The 16,437-nt window shown below is 36.3% G+C and overlaps 1 protein-coding gene across 3 annotated transcripts in view; it reads right to left on the minus strand.

The window, feature by feature from the left end:
- The window catches only part of LOC121414569 (helicase with zinc finger domain 2-like), a 147,270-nt gene that overhangs the window by 120,236 nt on the left and 10,597 nt on the right, over positions 1–16,437 (minus strand). For all 3 annotated transcript variants that reach the window (XR_005969913.1, XM_041607789.1, XM_041607775.1), the window contains exons 2-4: positions 2,469–2,514; positions 2,002–2,050; positions 1,258–1,455 (exon numbers count right to left, since the gene is read on the minus strand). Coding sequence is in view for 2 of the 3 variants with exons in the window: in XM_041607789.1 (XP_041463723.1) it covers positions 1,258–1,455; positions 2,002–2,050; positions 2,469–2,485 (264 nt within the window). In the remaining variant the exon portion in view is untranslated. The remainder of the gene's footprint in view (positions 1–1,257; positions 1,456–2,001; positions 2,051–2,468; positions 2,515–16,437) is intronic.

Genomic DNA, 16,437 nt, shown 5'->3' on the forward strand with positions numbered 1-16,437 from the left:
TAATAATAGCAACAGGCGTCAATTTGGCGCACTGTGACAAAAGCGTGCATCAGCAGTGGACATTTTTTCGATGCAAGCATATTTAATTTCATATACAGGAAATCTGCATAAACCATGGGTTCAACAAGGATTTTAAAAACCACCTTTGTGAATTCAAGCCATTGTGTTTTTAGAATGCATTCTTCCTAGGCCTGTGACTGAACTCTCTTTGGTATGCAAGTCATGACACTCTCAGAAGACCGGCAATTTTTACTGTTAAGATTTTATTCCCTTCTATGTAATTTTCGCATTAAAGACCCTGACCGGTGTAAAAACAATCATATATCAAAAGAAAGGTAATGATTCATATAATACAAATATACCAAAATATATCTCCTTCCATTTCTGACAAATATTAAATAAAAAATCAAAAGAAACTTCTCCTCCAAAGTACGCCTCGATTGAGCACCCCCACGTCGCCTTGAAATGACGTCACGTTGTGTCTGGAGGGTTGTGATTCCATAGGTTTGTGTACAAAAGCATTGAGTATTTTCTTCCATTTCCATGTTATGGATTCATGTTTTTTTTTGTTTTCAGATGAAAATGGCACTCAAAATTATTCACTGTTCAAATTGATGTAAACCTACAACTATTCGCTACCTTTTTTGTGATTTCTTTGTTTGGCTCTTATTGGGCCTAAATTGCTATGTCAGGAAAATTGGTTATACATAATCTAAATGCAGATAGAATTGAAATCTGCGCCAATCAAGCAAGAAATAAAATATGGCAAAAATTAGTTCAAAACTGTAGATTTCATAAATTCAAGCTTGTGGGAAAAAAATAATGTGATATCCCTCTGTGATACAAGTGAAGAGAATAATTGCGTTATCTGGAAAGCAAAAAAATCACCCAGTTTTTCTGTGTACAAACCTATGGAATCACGACGCTTCTTACACAACGTCACAGACTCGAGGCAGGTGAAAAGCACAATAAAGCCTATTTTCTAAGCCAGGTTTGAAGCCTCATGATTGGAATACTCTTAAGCAAAATACTCAGCTGGGAAGCGGTAAAAATGCATAAAGCATACATTGCTGTATTTAGTAGCTTATAAGCTTTCGATCAATTGATACATTTGTCATTTCATTTTTGGGTCCGGTCTGGGTCTTTAAAGTTTCACATATGATGCCAACTCATGATACAAAAACTTAAATGTGCAGCACTACAGCTACATGTACATGTAGCTCAGCATTTACAGAGGTAAAGGAAAAATTTCCTTACGTAATGTATACAAGCTTCTGCATGTAAACAATAGAGAAGATTCCTGTTCCTACAATCACTTAGATATCCATCTTTCTCCAAAACATTGTAGAGCTGGATTCCTCTGGCAGAAAACTGAGCAGAATTGATGTAGTTCATCTCCTGAAGCAAGTCATACGCAGTGCTGTGTAGGTGCTTGATGAAATTGAGAATACACCCCTTTCATTGTATATTAAGGGAAACAGATTAACATTTCAATTATTATTCACATACCTAGTTTAAATTGTGAGAATGTTAATGATTTAAATTTTTTGTAAAGATGTAATGAACTTGGGCATGCACTATCTTTTGACAGACTGTATGTGTTAATGTTTAGTTGTTGAATATCAAGAAACAGCAAACATCAAGAATAAAGCAAATAATGCATAATTTTGCTTTAATTTGGGCTATTTTTCATGAAGCTAGTCAGATCACAGGCAAAACTGTTAAATACATGTAGTAAGAAAAAACTTGCCCTCTACCAATCAAAAGCATCTGCACCTTTTCTGGATATTCTCAAGAACCATCATTCCTATTCCCCAAAAACTCTCGTCTCTCTCTCCATAGTCATTATTTAAGTATGAAAATGTGCAGCTTCTTTTTGTAGGGGAGCATGTCAGATTTTGAAAACTTGTAACCCCCCCCCTTCCATCCCACTCTTTCTTTCTCCCTCTTGAAATTATCTCTCTCTTTCTCACATAAACATTATACAATAATCGTTCTTGCCTCTAAAAATGGGTTATGATGCTGCCTCCACATCCAGACTATACTATCCCTGTATTTCAAGAATTAAGAACAAACAAAATACAAGGTGTTCATGCATTTCAGGTTATCACAAAAGTAGGTTCACATCAATAGCTGTTTCCATTATAATGCAACATTTTATTTGATAGAGCAGAGTAATTGCAGTTTTCAAATTCAAGTAAGACATTAAAAACCAACCAAATACCTCTGATGGGACCTAATGCAGTTTGCTATATCCTACTATGGGGATACACTGTACTCCTCATTAAATGTATCTGGCATCCATGTATTCTTCAGATAACCATCACGAACACAAAACAATCTGCAATAAATGTGGGTACATGTATATCCCTAAATTTATGCACATATGTATCCTATTCCTCACATCAAGACTTCAAAAATTACAGAATTTTTAAATGTAATTTTGATATGGTTCTACATGTACTTACATTCCTTCCCAATCCATAGTTGCCCTTTTTCAGTCTTAGCCAATACCTGTTGATACATGTAAGAAGAAAGAGTAAAATTAAATAAAATACAGGGCAAGGAAGCCATGTTGAGCAACTTTTTGCAAGTGAGTGTAAATCACCTTTCCTCTTTTTTTCAATTGGATTAGTACTCAATTGTTTTGTTGGGATGTAAGGTCACATGTCATGAGCTGGTACACCAAAAAGGGTGGCGGAGTTACATTTTGCAAAATGTGTACAGCTAAAAATGTTGTAAATCGCCAACCCCTGGTCCTATCAGCCTAGTTGATATCTCATTTTAAAGCTTAACAATAGAGCTAATTGTGTGCATAAGGTCATTTTCAAACAAAAGTGGACATGGGGGTGAAAATCAAAACTTGCTAGAAATCAGTAGGCTTTAATGGTTTTTTAAACTAGACATGTCAAGGTATATTTTTCCATTTCATTTATGTAAAATTATTCATTGTGTCTTGAAATACAGTGAATTTAGTGCAAGGGAAATTTAATGTTACAAAATGTTGATTTTTGCATTAAAATTTACGTATTGCCTATCACAATATAAAATTTGTATTAGAAGCATATTTGTTGGCAAGATACTAGCTCTCTATTGTATCTAACTCCTAATAAATAACAAAAAAAAATTATCTGAAGTGTTTTTCTGAAAAAAGTAGATCTTTAAAGTTTTCAAAACTGGTTGTCGTGTCACTCACGTTTTAAAGACAAAAAAGAGTTTTCTAGAGCTGTGTATTCTGAAAATAAATTGATCCCAGTACAGGAGCAAATACAATTTTTCCCATACCTTACTGTATATAAAGTAACTTGGTCCAATGTGTTAAGGTTATTAAAGCTAAAATTAACTATTAAAGTTGTGTCGTGTCACTCACGGTCTCATATTGTGTATAAAAAAGGACATCGAATAATTTTTAAAGCATTTTACAACATAAATTCAATGATGGAGTCAAAATTGTGTTCCTGACATCATTTAGGCCTATTTAAGGCTAATATTTTTTTATGTTTCCTCAACTTCACCCCTATCAATGGAAATACAGAAATTCGACATTGAGTTCATCCATTTTCTTTCCTCTCTATGGTTTCCTCAGTTTCAAAAATCCTGACAACTTTCCATTCGGGTGAATACTCAGATCCTAATTCATATTCTGATGATGTACTGAGATAAAAGAATATAATAACGTAATCAATCAACACAAAAATATGAATATATTAAGAGAAAAACTACTATACATATAATGAACAATTAAACATATTTACAGTGAATAAAGATTTGGTGATGGTTCAAGTTAGTTACATGTAGGTATGACTTGAACATTCTCTGTCTCCATTTACGGAAATGAGTAGAACGTTCACCTATCTTTTTACGAATAATATTCCTTTGTCTTTAATTAAGAAAAGTTTAAACCTAGCAAGGTCTGGGATCTTATTTGAAATTTGCAGAAATCACTAGAATATTCTAATGGTAGAAAATTGTATGACAAGATCTCTGTGAACACCAAACATTCTTTCAAAATCGGTAAAAAATCTTTCCTTTCTGATTAAAGTGAACCTTTTTTGCCACGAAGCTTGCATTCAAGGACATGAAATAAACAAATTTTTTGCAAGAACATCTCAGGTGAGAATATAAAGAGATTTAAAAGAGCATTTTGGATATTGCTTGAAGTAGCTACATGCCTGGTTCAAAATTATTCTTTGTTCGGCCACCATCCATACCACTAGTGATTAACTAGGGCCTGCACAGCAACTACCGTGATCGGCCGATGTGGGTTCAGAGTAGATTTGCATTACAAACAACAAATTGATAGAGTAACTTATGTATATGTAGGTCCCAACAAGTCCTAACCAAGACCAAATTTGCATTTGAGCAACTTTGGTTTAGTTGCCATGTTTTCAAGAACATCAATTTTTCTTGGGGAGGGGGTACCCTGGTTAGAACTGAGCTGGACCTTGTGGGGAAAAAGCTATGCCATATGAAGGTATAGGGGGAGTATTTGATGTTTGGGGATGCTGAATTGACTTTCAGTGTAACATCCAAGCCTCCAAGGGCTCAGAAAAGGAAAGGCTAATGACTTGTAGTTGTAGGTAATACCAACAGACTGTACTGTGGCTTTTTTGCAAGAATCAGGTACTTTCTATGCGTCTTTCACCTTGCGGCTTTCCATGTATTACCTGTGGTTTGGATTATTATCAAATATGATAAGCAATGAAAAGCAGCTTGCAAGATTCTTGCTGAAAATCATAGCTCTGAACTTGGTACATGTACAGTGCCTTTGGAAGGTCCACATACAAGCAGTGTTCAGGAGAAAACAAATGCTTGATGAGTTGAACTTGATCCCTGTAAGTTTCTCAAGGATTTGCTAAAAGATCTGAAGTGTGCAGCCAAGTAACTGTGGTTTGATACAGTGTACAAAAAGACATTGAAGCTGCCAAGTCCATTTGGACAATGTCTAAAATATTAAAGAAGGATAATATCCTAATCCAATATTTCAAGAAAGAGGAGTCGTGCATGACATCATTGGCTACCAAACCATGCCAGATGATGCGAGTGACAATTGAGAATACCTTTCTTACAAGGAAAATGTTTCCATCAGTTGTGGATGCTGAATTGTAAACCCGTAAACTGTCATATACAGATATGGAGAAAGAATAAAAGTTTTGAATGAAATCAGGCCACAAAAAGAATGTTTGAGTTGATGTCAATGCCAAGACCACATAACACCTCCTTCAAGAGCCTCCTCGTCCAAAGAGGAGAGTGGTACTGTATAAGCTGGAGTGTGACAATAATGTGTTATGGTATAGGGAATGGGAGTTGATGGGCAAATATGACCATAAACCAAGAATTAATCATCAGGATGATACATTATCAACTTTGAAGAAGGCAGTTGTTATGTAATTAAGCTTGTTTTATGGTTGATGGGATTTCACTCTTGTACATCATGATACCAAAAATAATTTCATTGTTGAGATAAATGTTGAATTTTTGCATTTGTCTTGTCACTCACGTTTTGGATGTTGTGTCACTCACGGTATATAGGAAGGCACCATCTTCCATAGAGGTTTGATTGATTCTAACTTTATGTGCTAAATACATGTAGGTACACTACAGCGTCGGAATTACACGGGGGCGACGGGCGATTTCGCCCCCATGACAGCCCAAATCGCCCCTAAAAATTCTCAAAACCCAATGCTTTGGGGCGACTGTTTATTTTAGAATCTCCCCAATAAAATACATGTACCATCGACAATGTAAAAAATACTTCACACAATTATGTTCTCCGGCGGCAGAGCAAGCGCATCTTTTATATCGCCCTTGCCAGCTTCAAAGTTGAACGGTCGATGCAATATCCGAGCCTTCCGCAACACCGGAAGCTTCGCGATTGTAAATAAACGCGCATTGCAATATGGGATGCGGAGTACGCATCGTCTTTAGCACAGGCTTTTTAGAATTGTTGACGCACTTGCCGCATGGCTTATGTATATGTACGCGTGCACGATTAGACTGCACAGCTGGTAACGAGACCACATGCATCGTACGGTCTCGTACTAGGCTGTGTAAGCGATCAGCTGGTGATTGTGACAGCTCTGCTTATCGACATTGTCGAGTCAGAGTGCGAGATGGATAAGCAGCGAAGCCATATCGTACATGTAAAAATTCAAATATCTGTAAAGCTAAAATCAAGTAACTTTCAAATTACGATAAGCACAGTTTCAAATTGCCAAGTGTGTCTCTTTTTCAATACCATGGTTTTTCCATACTTCACCATGTGCAATATCTAATGCGCACATTTCCCATTTGGGTTATCACAATTCTGTGATATAGATCTAGTAATTCTAATTGCTCAGGAAATAAATCCCTGTTCACAGCACATACGATGTGCAAGTCTTTTATCCTCACAGTCGCTGTCTATGCTTGTCAAAATCACTTCGCTTATAGTTGTGAATTATAACTTTTTAATTTCTTTCTTGAATAGGGGTAAATATCAGACAATAAATCATCAAACAAGGCTCAATCTAAAAAAAAAAAATAGGTGCGCTTGAGTGTGGTACTTGCATGCTGTTAGCTAGCCAGTTAGAGCTCTGAGTGAGAATTCTATCAGTAATGGCCTAAGTGATGGTGATTTTCTGTTTCAGATAGAGTTTAGATTTCATGTTAATTTTTGAAAACTGTCAAAACACTTTATGATTTCTTCATTGTGATGAATATTCAAGTTATTAATGAATACATTTTCACCAAATTTAGACTCTCCCAGAATGAAAGGCATTTTCTGTGGAGATCTGCGTTTTCAAAATAACTTGCGAAAAACTTAAGGTACATGAACCTACAATACATGTACATAGCCTGTGGCTATGTGTTGGAATTTGAATAGACAGTAAGATATTGATTTCATTTCTTTAACATAATTTATATGCAATCCAAGTGTACCTCATAGTCACAATCACACACAAACACTCACCCACACCAGTGATTCTAACCGTGAAAAAAAAACCTTTATTTTTTTTCTAAATTTATTATTTAATCTGAATTCTCTCTTTCTCCCTCTCTCATTTATATTTGTTTTATTCATTAATTTTATTTAGATTTTTTTTTGGGGGGGGTTCATTGTTCATGGTTCATTAAAGATGAAAAATAAATAAGCCCATGTGTGTGTGGTTGTAAAGGGGATGTGGAGTGAGGGTGTCAAAACACACTTAAACATTTAAATATGATTTCTTAAATGTTTGAATAAGCCAACAAAGTCTTGGGGCCTCGATTGGCTCAAATCTGAAGTGTGTGAAGCTGAAGGCGACTGGTGGGATCACTGTTGATTATTGTAAGGCCTGTAGGGCATTCCCCCACCACCGGGAGCTAAAAAAAATGTTGTGAGCTGTAAGGCGTCACAGTGAGTCTCGTAATGTCAAAAGGTAATTGCTGATATGTGATAAAAAAAAGGAGCCCCATGAATTTGAAAATAGCCCCAAGATATTCAGTGGTAGCCCCAATGTAAAAAAAAGTAGCCCCTAAAAAAAAAAATTAATTCCTACCCTGGTACACTATTTACGTACATGTATGGGTACTCGCAGTACTCCTGTACAGCTACTTTGGCACGAATCCAATCATAAGTGATAATGGTCAGAAACCCATGTCCAAAATTTGTCGTGTCACTCACGCACCATTTTTCGATCATATATCTACTAAACTAATTGCAGAATTCAAATCAAACTGGCAGTGGCCCATGCCAGTCCTACATTGTATATAATATAGTAGTCATGATTGATTCATAACCTTTAAGTTTAAAGATATGAGCCCTTAACCGTCTCCGATTGTCATGTCACTCACGTTTGAAAATGACCACAATACATTTCAAAGGGGGCTCACAACAAAAATTGGCGGCAGTATCATGTACATGTATGACCTACATGTATTACAGGTAGGGGGTGGCAGAGCAGGTGGATCAGGAGGCCGAGGAGGAGTATAAGATTCCAGCTTGGCCAAAGATCAGGTGAAGTTTGCGTAATGGTAGAGTGTGACATTTTTTTCACGGCTGTACAGAATTTTATCAATGTAATAGTAAAATTTACAAATTGCTCTAATTACATTCAACTAAATATGGACCCCAAACTGCTAATTTTATATTCACATTGACTCTGTTGGATTCTGACCAAATAGGGGAGAACAGGTTAGTTGGAACTCGGGGTAAGTTGGAACGTGGGGTTAGTTGGAATGCGGGGTTGGTTGGAACGCGGGGTAAGTTGAAACATTGTCATTTTCTTTTACACCTTTGAATAAACTTATGCAATACTGCCCTCAATTTACGGCTATTATCAACAGCCATCCACCATAATACAGACAACACATGTGCAACAAGCTTGGTGAAGTTAGAAAGGAATTTTTGTTTTTCACCTTCTGAATAATTTTTTTCTCTTTCAGAAATTTTTAATTATCTCAGAGAAGTTTTTACATGTAAATCAAGTTCGCCTGTTTGGGGGTATAATGGACACTTGTACCAAGCTACAAAATAAGGTTATTAATATGCCATGGTGAAGTCCCTTTTTTGTGCTGTAAGTTTAAAAAGCATTATGGGCCTCTTGGGTTAGTTGGAACAAAATTGAAGGCACTAGTTGGAACATGTTTCAACTTACCCCAAACATTTAATTATGAATAAATACATTGGATATGAGAAAAAAAATGTTTACAATATTTCACACTATTCTGAACATGTATTGTACATGTATACCATGCTTGTTTCATTTCTCAGTTAAGTCTGAGTGTGCATTTACGGCCTATTGTAGGCCCCTAATTAAAATATTAACCCTTATCAAACTGGTAGGGGGTCAATTGAACCACCCCCCCCCCCGAACAAATTTCGTCATTAAATAAATTTTTTTAACGCACCGCTCACTGACTTTTTACTTTATAAAAGTCTTGCGCATCTTTTAAGAGCAAATTTGCGATGCCTGGGAGCACGCCCCCACAGAAATTTTCAAGCTTGTGGCAAGCATGCGACAAGCTTGCGGCATGCTAGTAACTAGCACGCGGCTAGCTTAATAAGCGTGTAATATGCATGCAGAGTAATAGTTAAGCGATCTTTTAGCGAGCAGGGACTGTTCGCTAGCGTGCACTCGCTTATTAAGCGAGCGCCCTGCTAGTCGCATGCTAGTTACTAGCATGCGGCACGCTTAAATTTCTGTAGGGGCGGTTTTGAAATTACGCAACATTTTGTACATGCATGTCGGACCCCAAATCGCTCAAAAACTTGATGCAAATTGTGTTTTTCAACCAAAAATCACAAATGCATGATTATTTTTACTTTTGTTGGTTCAAATGGATTTATTTTATGCTATTTATGATCGCAAAAAAGTCTCTAACAAAGTTCATCACAAAAAACAACTAAAAAACAAAGTTTTGAAAAAACAAAGAAATGCAAATTTAAAAAACAAAAAATGCATAAGAAATTATATTTTTGCAATTTTTTGTTGATATATGTTATTAAGGTAAAAATTGATACTCTCACCCAAAATTAGCATTCTACTAGCTTACTAAATAGAGTAAAACTGAAAGGCAAAAACATTTAAAAAAAAACAAATTAAGGGCAAATTTCATATGCTTTTATTTGCATAATCAATTAATTAAAAATATAAACAATTAATTTATGAAATTTGATGCAGAAGTACATGAAATTGCTGATATTACTGTTATTAATCAAACACACACAAATAAGCGGAATTCTATTACCTACATGTACATGTAGTCGGCTTGCATGAGTGTCTGTATTAACACAAGATGTTCAGTGATACATACTTGGTTACTCTTATTTCCACGTTTTATGAACTAGACCAATACACTTTATAGGATGGTAATTCAACAAATATCCCCAATGTGGCCAAAGTTCATTGACGTCACATGACCTTTGACATTGATCATGTGACCTGAAACTTGCACAGGATAATCAGTGATACTTGATTACTCTTATGTCCAAGTTTCAAAAGTCAGATCAATAAACTTGCAAAGTTATGATGGTAATTCAACAGATACCCCCATTATTGTCAAAGTTCATTGACCTTTGACCTTGGTCATGTGACCTAACATGCACACAGGATGTTCAGTGATACTTGATTACTCTTATGTCCAAGTTTTATGAACTAGACCAATATACTTTTATAGTTATGATGGTAATTCAACAAATACATGTACCCATAATTCGGCCAAAGTTCATTGACCCTAAATGACCTTTGACCTTGATCATGTGACCTGAAACTTGCACAGTATGTTCAGTGATACTTGATTACTATTATGTGCAAGTTTCATGAATCAGATCCAAAAACTTTTAAAGTTTTGATTGCAACAGATACCCCCAAATCGGCCAAAGTTCATTGACCCTAAATGACCTTTGAGCTTGGTCATGTGACGTGAAACTCATGCAGGATGTTTGGTGATACTTGATTAAACTTATGTCCAATTTTAATGAACTAGGTCCATATATTTTCTAAGTTATGATGACATTTCAAAAACTTAACCTCAGGTTAAGATTTGGATGTTGATTCCCCCAACATGGTCTAAGTTCATTGACCCTAAATGACCTTTGACCTTGGTCATGTGACATGAAACACTAATAGGATGTTCAGTAATACTTGATTAACCTTATGGCCAAGTTTCATGAACTAGGTCCATATACTTCTAAGTTATGTCATTTCAAAAACTTAACCTTAGGTTAAGATTTGGTGTTGACGCCGCCGTCGTCGGAAAAGCGGCTCCTACATGTACATGTACATGTATAGTCTCACTCTGCTATGGAGGTGAGACAAAAACCAGTATGAAATGAAAAAGGTTATTGGTACCTACATTATATGAAAAAATATGAATTTCGCCAATTTTGATCATGTAACCCAAATTACAACACCTTATGACATGCGACTATAAATAAGAAAAAAAGGAAACCCAGAATAGATCCCTGGGCCTGGGGCACTCCATCTACGATTTCAGACTTGGTATCATTTACAGTACGTAACAAATTGTTTTCGATCAGCCAAATACATTTTTAAACAAAATTCTAAGAATACCACAGCTTTCTAACTTAGGTTAGATCTTCAAGTATTTAGTGATCGAGCGTATCAAAAGCTTTACTTAAATCTAACAAGTGGAATGCCTCTGGCCGTCTCACCTGCATCACGCGATTCAACATAGCAGCATTGCTGACTTTAAAAACTACTATAACTTGCACAAGATGTTCAGTGATACTTGGTTACTCTAATTTTTATGTTTTATGAACTAGACCAATACACTTACAGAGATAGGATGGTAATTCAAAAAATACCCCCAATGTGGCCAAAATTCATTGACCTCACAGGCTCACATGACCTTTGACCTTGATCATGTGACCTGAAACTTGCACAGGATATTCAGTGATACTTGATTACACTTATGTCCAAGTTTCAAAAGTCAGATCAATAAACTTGCAAAGTTATGATGATAATGGGCAGGTCCAAGCTATTTGACTTGTGACGTACGGGATATTTAGAGACTTTAAAGTTGTGTAACATAAAAAATAAATGCATTACAGAGAATCTTTTATGGATTTTGGAAGGCCAGTCATGCCCTCTATATTCATGAAAAAAATTAGTGATCTACAATTCCATTAACGATGTAATATTTCAATTATTATGCACTGTGACGTACGGGACCAGACGAAAGTTGATTGTTTTTTTGAAAAAAAGTTTGTCATTAACTCTGTGAATTGGAATAAGCTGGAAATCTCTCATTATCATGTTTTCATCTTGTATCTTATCAAGTATCATTAGCCATGAATGAAATGATAGATCTCATTGGTGTTATTATGTAAAAGCTCAAAATATAAACAACCGCGCTGTGACGTACGGGACATGTGACGTATGGGACGTTTGTCCATGTGTAAAACGAACGGGGGAAAGTGAAATTTCATCACAATTTATAATTAAATTGATGCAAACCAAAGTAAGTTAAGTTTTACATGGTTCATCATGATTGATATATACATGTATTTCTCTAATAGCATACACTGAAACAAGACACTGCAAAAAATTTACGACCTTATAAATATTATGAAAGAGGCCTTGCAAATAATTCCATGTGTTAAACGAATGGGGAAAGTGAAATTTCATCAAAATTTATAATTAACTACATGTAAACCAAAGTAAGCAAGTTTTATATGTCCAGATTATTATGATTTATATATATTTCTATTATAGTATACGATTAAACAAAGCATAAAAAAACTTTATGACCTTATATTTATGAAAGATTTAATTGATGAATTAACTAATTAATAATAATTAATGCTATTTATTACAAATAGTAACTTTATTATCAGCCTTTTACCAATATTCAACCTCTGATATAATATCATTTATTTCAATTTACATTATCTTTGCTCTTTATTAAAAAATAACCCTAATTAGAATTACATAGAAATCCTACATGTATGTATAAAGTATGGTGTGTCCCGTACGTCACATATTTGTCCCATACGTTACAAAGATTCATTAGCTGATATAATTAAACAAGAAATTAATTCAGTAAATTCACTTTAATTTTTGGATGTATTGTAATATAAATTAGAACTTTCCAAAGTGTGGAGAAAACTGTTCAACTTTTTCTTAATTAGAATCTAAAAAAACATATGCCAAATTGTGACGTACGGGACACTGCCTGTTGGACACCACATAATTAACTTAATTAATTTTCAAAATTATTTTTTTCTCAAATGTTTACATGAACTTAGTACTACAAGTCCCCACAGAAATATTTTCAAATATGTAATTTACATTATCTGCTAGTGCTGTTGTCGATAGGCCTCATATCGACATTGATGTCGACATACGAAGGATTTTCAATGTTTCCGACATGTCGACATGCACGCACCCACATCGACATGCAAACATAAAATAAAAAGGGGTCTAGCCTAAAGTCACGAGTATAAAGCTTAGCTGAAAAGTTGGAAGCTTTTATCCACAGTAAGTGGCGCGATTAAAAGGTTTATTCAGCTATAAAGCGGCACATTAAATGAAAAAAGAATACCTGCGAAATACGTCAGTGCCTGAGTCGAGTGTGGGCCGGCCTGCCCGATCGAGCTGCCGCGCCCCTCGATCGCGAGCGTAGCGTAGCAGTAGTAGCATTCACCGTACCCATCCATATGTACCCATCGCTATTCACCGTGCTTGATAATACGTTGCTCCTCAATGCATTACTTTTCACATAAACGTTTTTGTCGAAGTTGTGACCGCCGCAATTGAGCGCTTAATTCAAATCACAAAGTCACAGAAAACTTCCCTTCCTTCGTTTGGAGATCGTTGCACGGATCGCCGCGGAAGTGATACTGAAATTATCGGTCGATTTTCATTATTTTTTACTGTCAATTTGAGGAGCTTGCGTTTGCAGCACATGTGTACCAGCGTATAATACGCAATGATCACTATTGTAATTGGTGATTCTCAAATTGGCTCCGAGTGTTATTGCGCAATGCTTTCGAGACCGGATCGTGGTACAAAACTTGATTCTCCAGAAAAAGATGTGGATTAAATCAGTGATTTTGAAAGTGAATTCACTCTAGCTTAGTGAAAATATTTTTTCCCCAACTGAGCCTGTATTATATAGATCTAGATCTAGTGTGGGGATATTCTTCGTGTCAAGGTGAATACGTTTGAGAGTGTTATGTTCCACGATCGAATGATTTTTTTTGTTAGGGAGCCTAGGCTAAATTACGGTCCCTTTTTCATGTCGACATTGTCGATGTCGGGATTAATTTTTAAGCGACATGTCGACATGGATTTTTGTTCCCGACAACAGCACTATAGATCAAAAAATGTGATGTCCCGTACGTCACACTAATTAATGATTTCTTGGAATTGTGACCTTGGCATTCATTAACTTTACGTTTTCAGAAGAAATAAAATATAGGGGGAAAAACTTCAGAGTATAAGCTTCAAAATGACATACAATATGTTAGATTTAAGCAAAGATTTAATTTTGGCTTCAGAGGGGACAATAGCTTGGACCTGCCCTGATTCAACAGATACCCCCATTATGGCCAAAGTTCAATGACCTTTGTCATGTGACCTAAAATGCGCACAGGATGTTCAGTGATACCTGATTACTCTTATGTCCAAGATTTATGAACTAGACCAACATAATTTCAAAGTTATGATGGTAATTCAACAAATACATGTACCCCCAATTCGGCCAAAGTTCATTGACCCTAAATGACCTTTGACCTTGATCATGTGACCTGAAACTTGCACAGGATGTTCAGTGATACTTGATTACTATTATGTCTAAGTTTCATCAATCAGATCCAAAAACTTTTTAAGTTTTGATTGTAATTCAACAGATACTTGTACCCCCAAATCTGCCAGTCATGTGACATGAAGCTCATGCAGGATGTTTGGTGATACTTGATTAACCTTATGTCCAATTTTAATGAACTAGGTCCATATACTTTCTAAGTTATGATGTCATTTCAAAAACTTAACCTCAGGTTAAGATTTGATGTTCACGCCGCCGCCGCCATCGGAAAAGCGGCGCCTATAGTCTCACTCTGCTATGCAGGTGAGAAAAAAAGACACTTAAAGTTTTATTTTCTTAAAATACAATGGATGTCAATAGCTGATCAGTAATTTTGTAAATTTTCCAACTTTTCCCATACATGTAGAAAACATACATTCAATCAGTAATTTCAAGAAACATAAATTCTTAAATCACAATATTTCCCGTGCAATGATGGGCGCGATCAGAAGCTAATACCCAGTATCATAAAGAATCCTGACCTAATGTATCACTACTTTTACATTTTTTTGTGCATTCATAGAGGAAGTTTGGAGTAACCAAGGAAGCTCCAACGATTTCTTTTAATTGTTCCTTGCCCGCTCCTGCTCTTCATACGTTCTCTGCCTGTTAACAGAGAGAAGGGGGACAGAAAATTTTCGAATTTCAGAATCTCTGACATTTCTTTGAACCGTTCCTTGTCTGCATCCGCTCTTTTTACATTTTGCTGAAATGGGGAAGGGCACAGCCAAAAATTTCCTGTTAGCTAAGTCTAAAATTAGTGGCGAAGCTAGGATTTAAATCAAGGGGGCGGTAGTCAGCATGCGAAGCATGTGAAACACAGGACAAGGGAGCAGACAAGGAACCATTCGAAGAAAACGTCCACGCTTCTATGCTATAATTGCGTGGGAGGGGGAAAACTCGATTTACTCCCCCTTATAGGGAGCGCCTTTTGCGCGCTCAATATTAAGTGTTTTGCCACTTTGCATACCTCCCCCCCCCCTGAAAACAGGCAGAGGACGTAGTAAGATGAGCGGGAGTAGACAAGGAGCGATTCACAGGAACGTCGGAGCTTCCACGCTTCTTGCCGGGGACACTCCCCCTCCCTGCACCCCCAAGGGAACGCGCTTCATGTGCTCACTACCACCCCCAAACTGAAATCATAGCTATGTCAATATTGGTTTGATTGGAGGGGGATTTTTTACCTGATTGCTAAGAAAGCATGAATGCTTATAAGCAAGCAACCAGAGGACCAATGGCTTAAGGTCCTCTCTGAAGGACTGGTAATGAGGATTTATGTCTTACCAAAGGGCACAAGCGCACCAAATGGAATCGAACACAGATTACCGGAATACCAATCCCCCACTCTACCGACTGAGCTATCATGCTTCCTAATCTCGACAGAGTTACCAGGAAATATTTGGCTCTGCCCCCTCCCCCTCTGATATTAACAGGCATACGCCGCTGCAACAAGGAGCCTTAAACCACTCAGCACCTGGCCTGATAAAGGAAAATAAAAATAAACTAGAATTTAATTCGTCATGCGGACGAATTAGGTGGTCTGTCATGATTTTTCATTCAGAGTCGGCTAATGTATAAAATGAATAATTTAGATATGATTGATAATCTTGATTCTAGACATCCTAAGAATAAATTTTGACCATTGCTCAATGTGATTATTAATGTTTCCCATAGACTTTACACGTAAGCAATTTTGAGAATTACAATTCCAATATTGCAAGTGAAAAACGGGCATGATCCCGGCATCTGATCAAAAAGTGGAGGGCACATTACCGAAAGCCCAGAATCTCAGCTATAGCATGCTAAAAGCTCCGGCAAAACTGACCAGAAGAAATGGAGATATGGCTCACGAAATAGAGGAATGTCGAATCTAGTTTTGAGAAAAAGTCATGTCCCATAGAGATTACACACAAAATACATGTGATATGAAAAAAACAATTATAATCTGTTTTATCTTGCTAAATTTTAACTTTCATACCTTTTAATTATCATAAATGATCATGCAAGAGGTGGCAAAAAGAAAAAAAAAATGAAAAAAAAAATCATCTTTTCTACCCCAGGAATCGAACCTCCGCCCTCGAGAAAGCAAGTCAAATGCGTTATCCATTGAGCCACGATATTCCCCATAGAGATTACACGTAAGCA

The sequence above is a fragment of the Lytechinus variegatus genome, chromosome 1, assembly GCF_018143015.1.
Source record: "Lytechinus variegatus isolate NC3 chromosome 1, Lvar_3.0, whole genome shotgun sequence".
Taxonomy (NCBI): Eukaryota; Metazoa; Echinodermata; class Echinoidea; order Temnopleuroida; family Toxopneustidae; genus Lytechinus; species Lytechinus variegatus.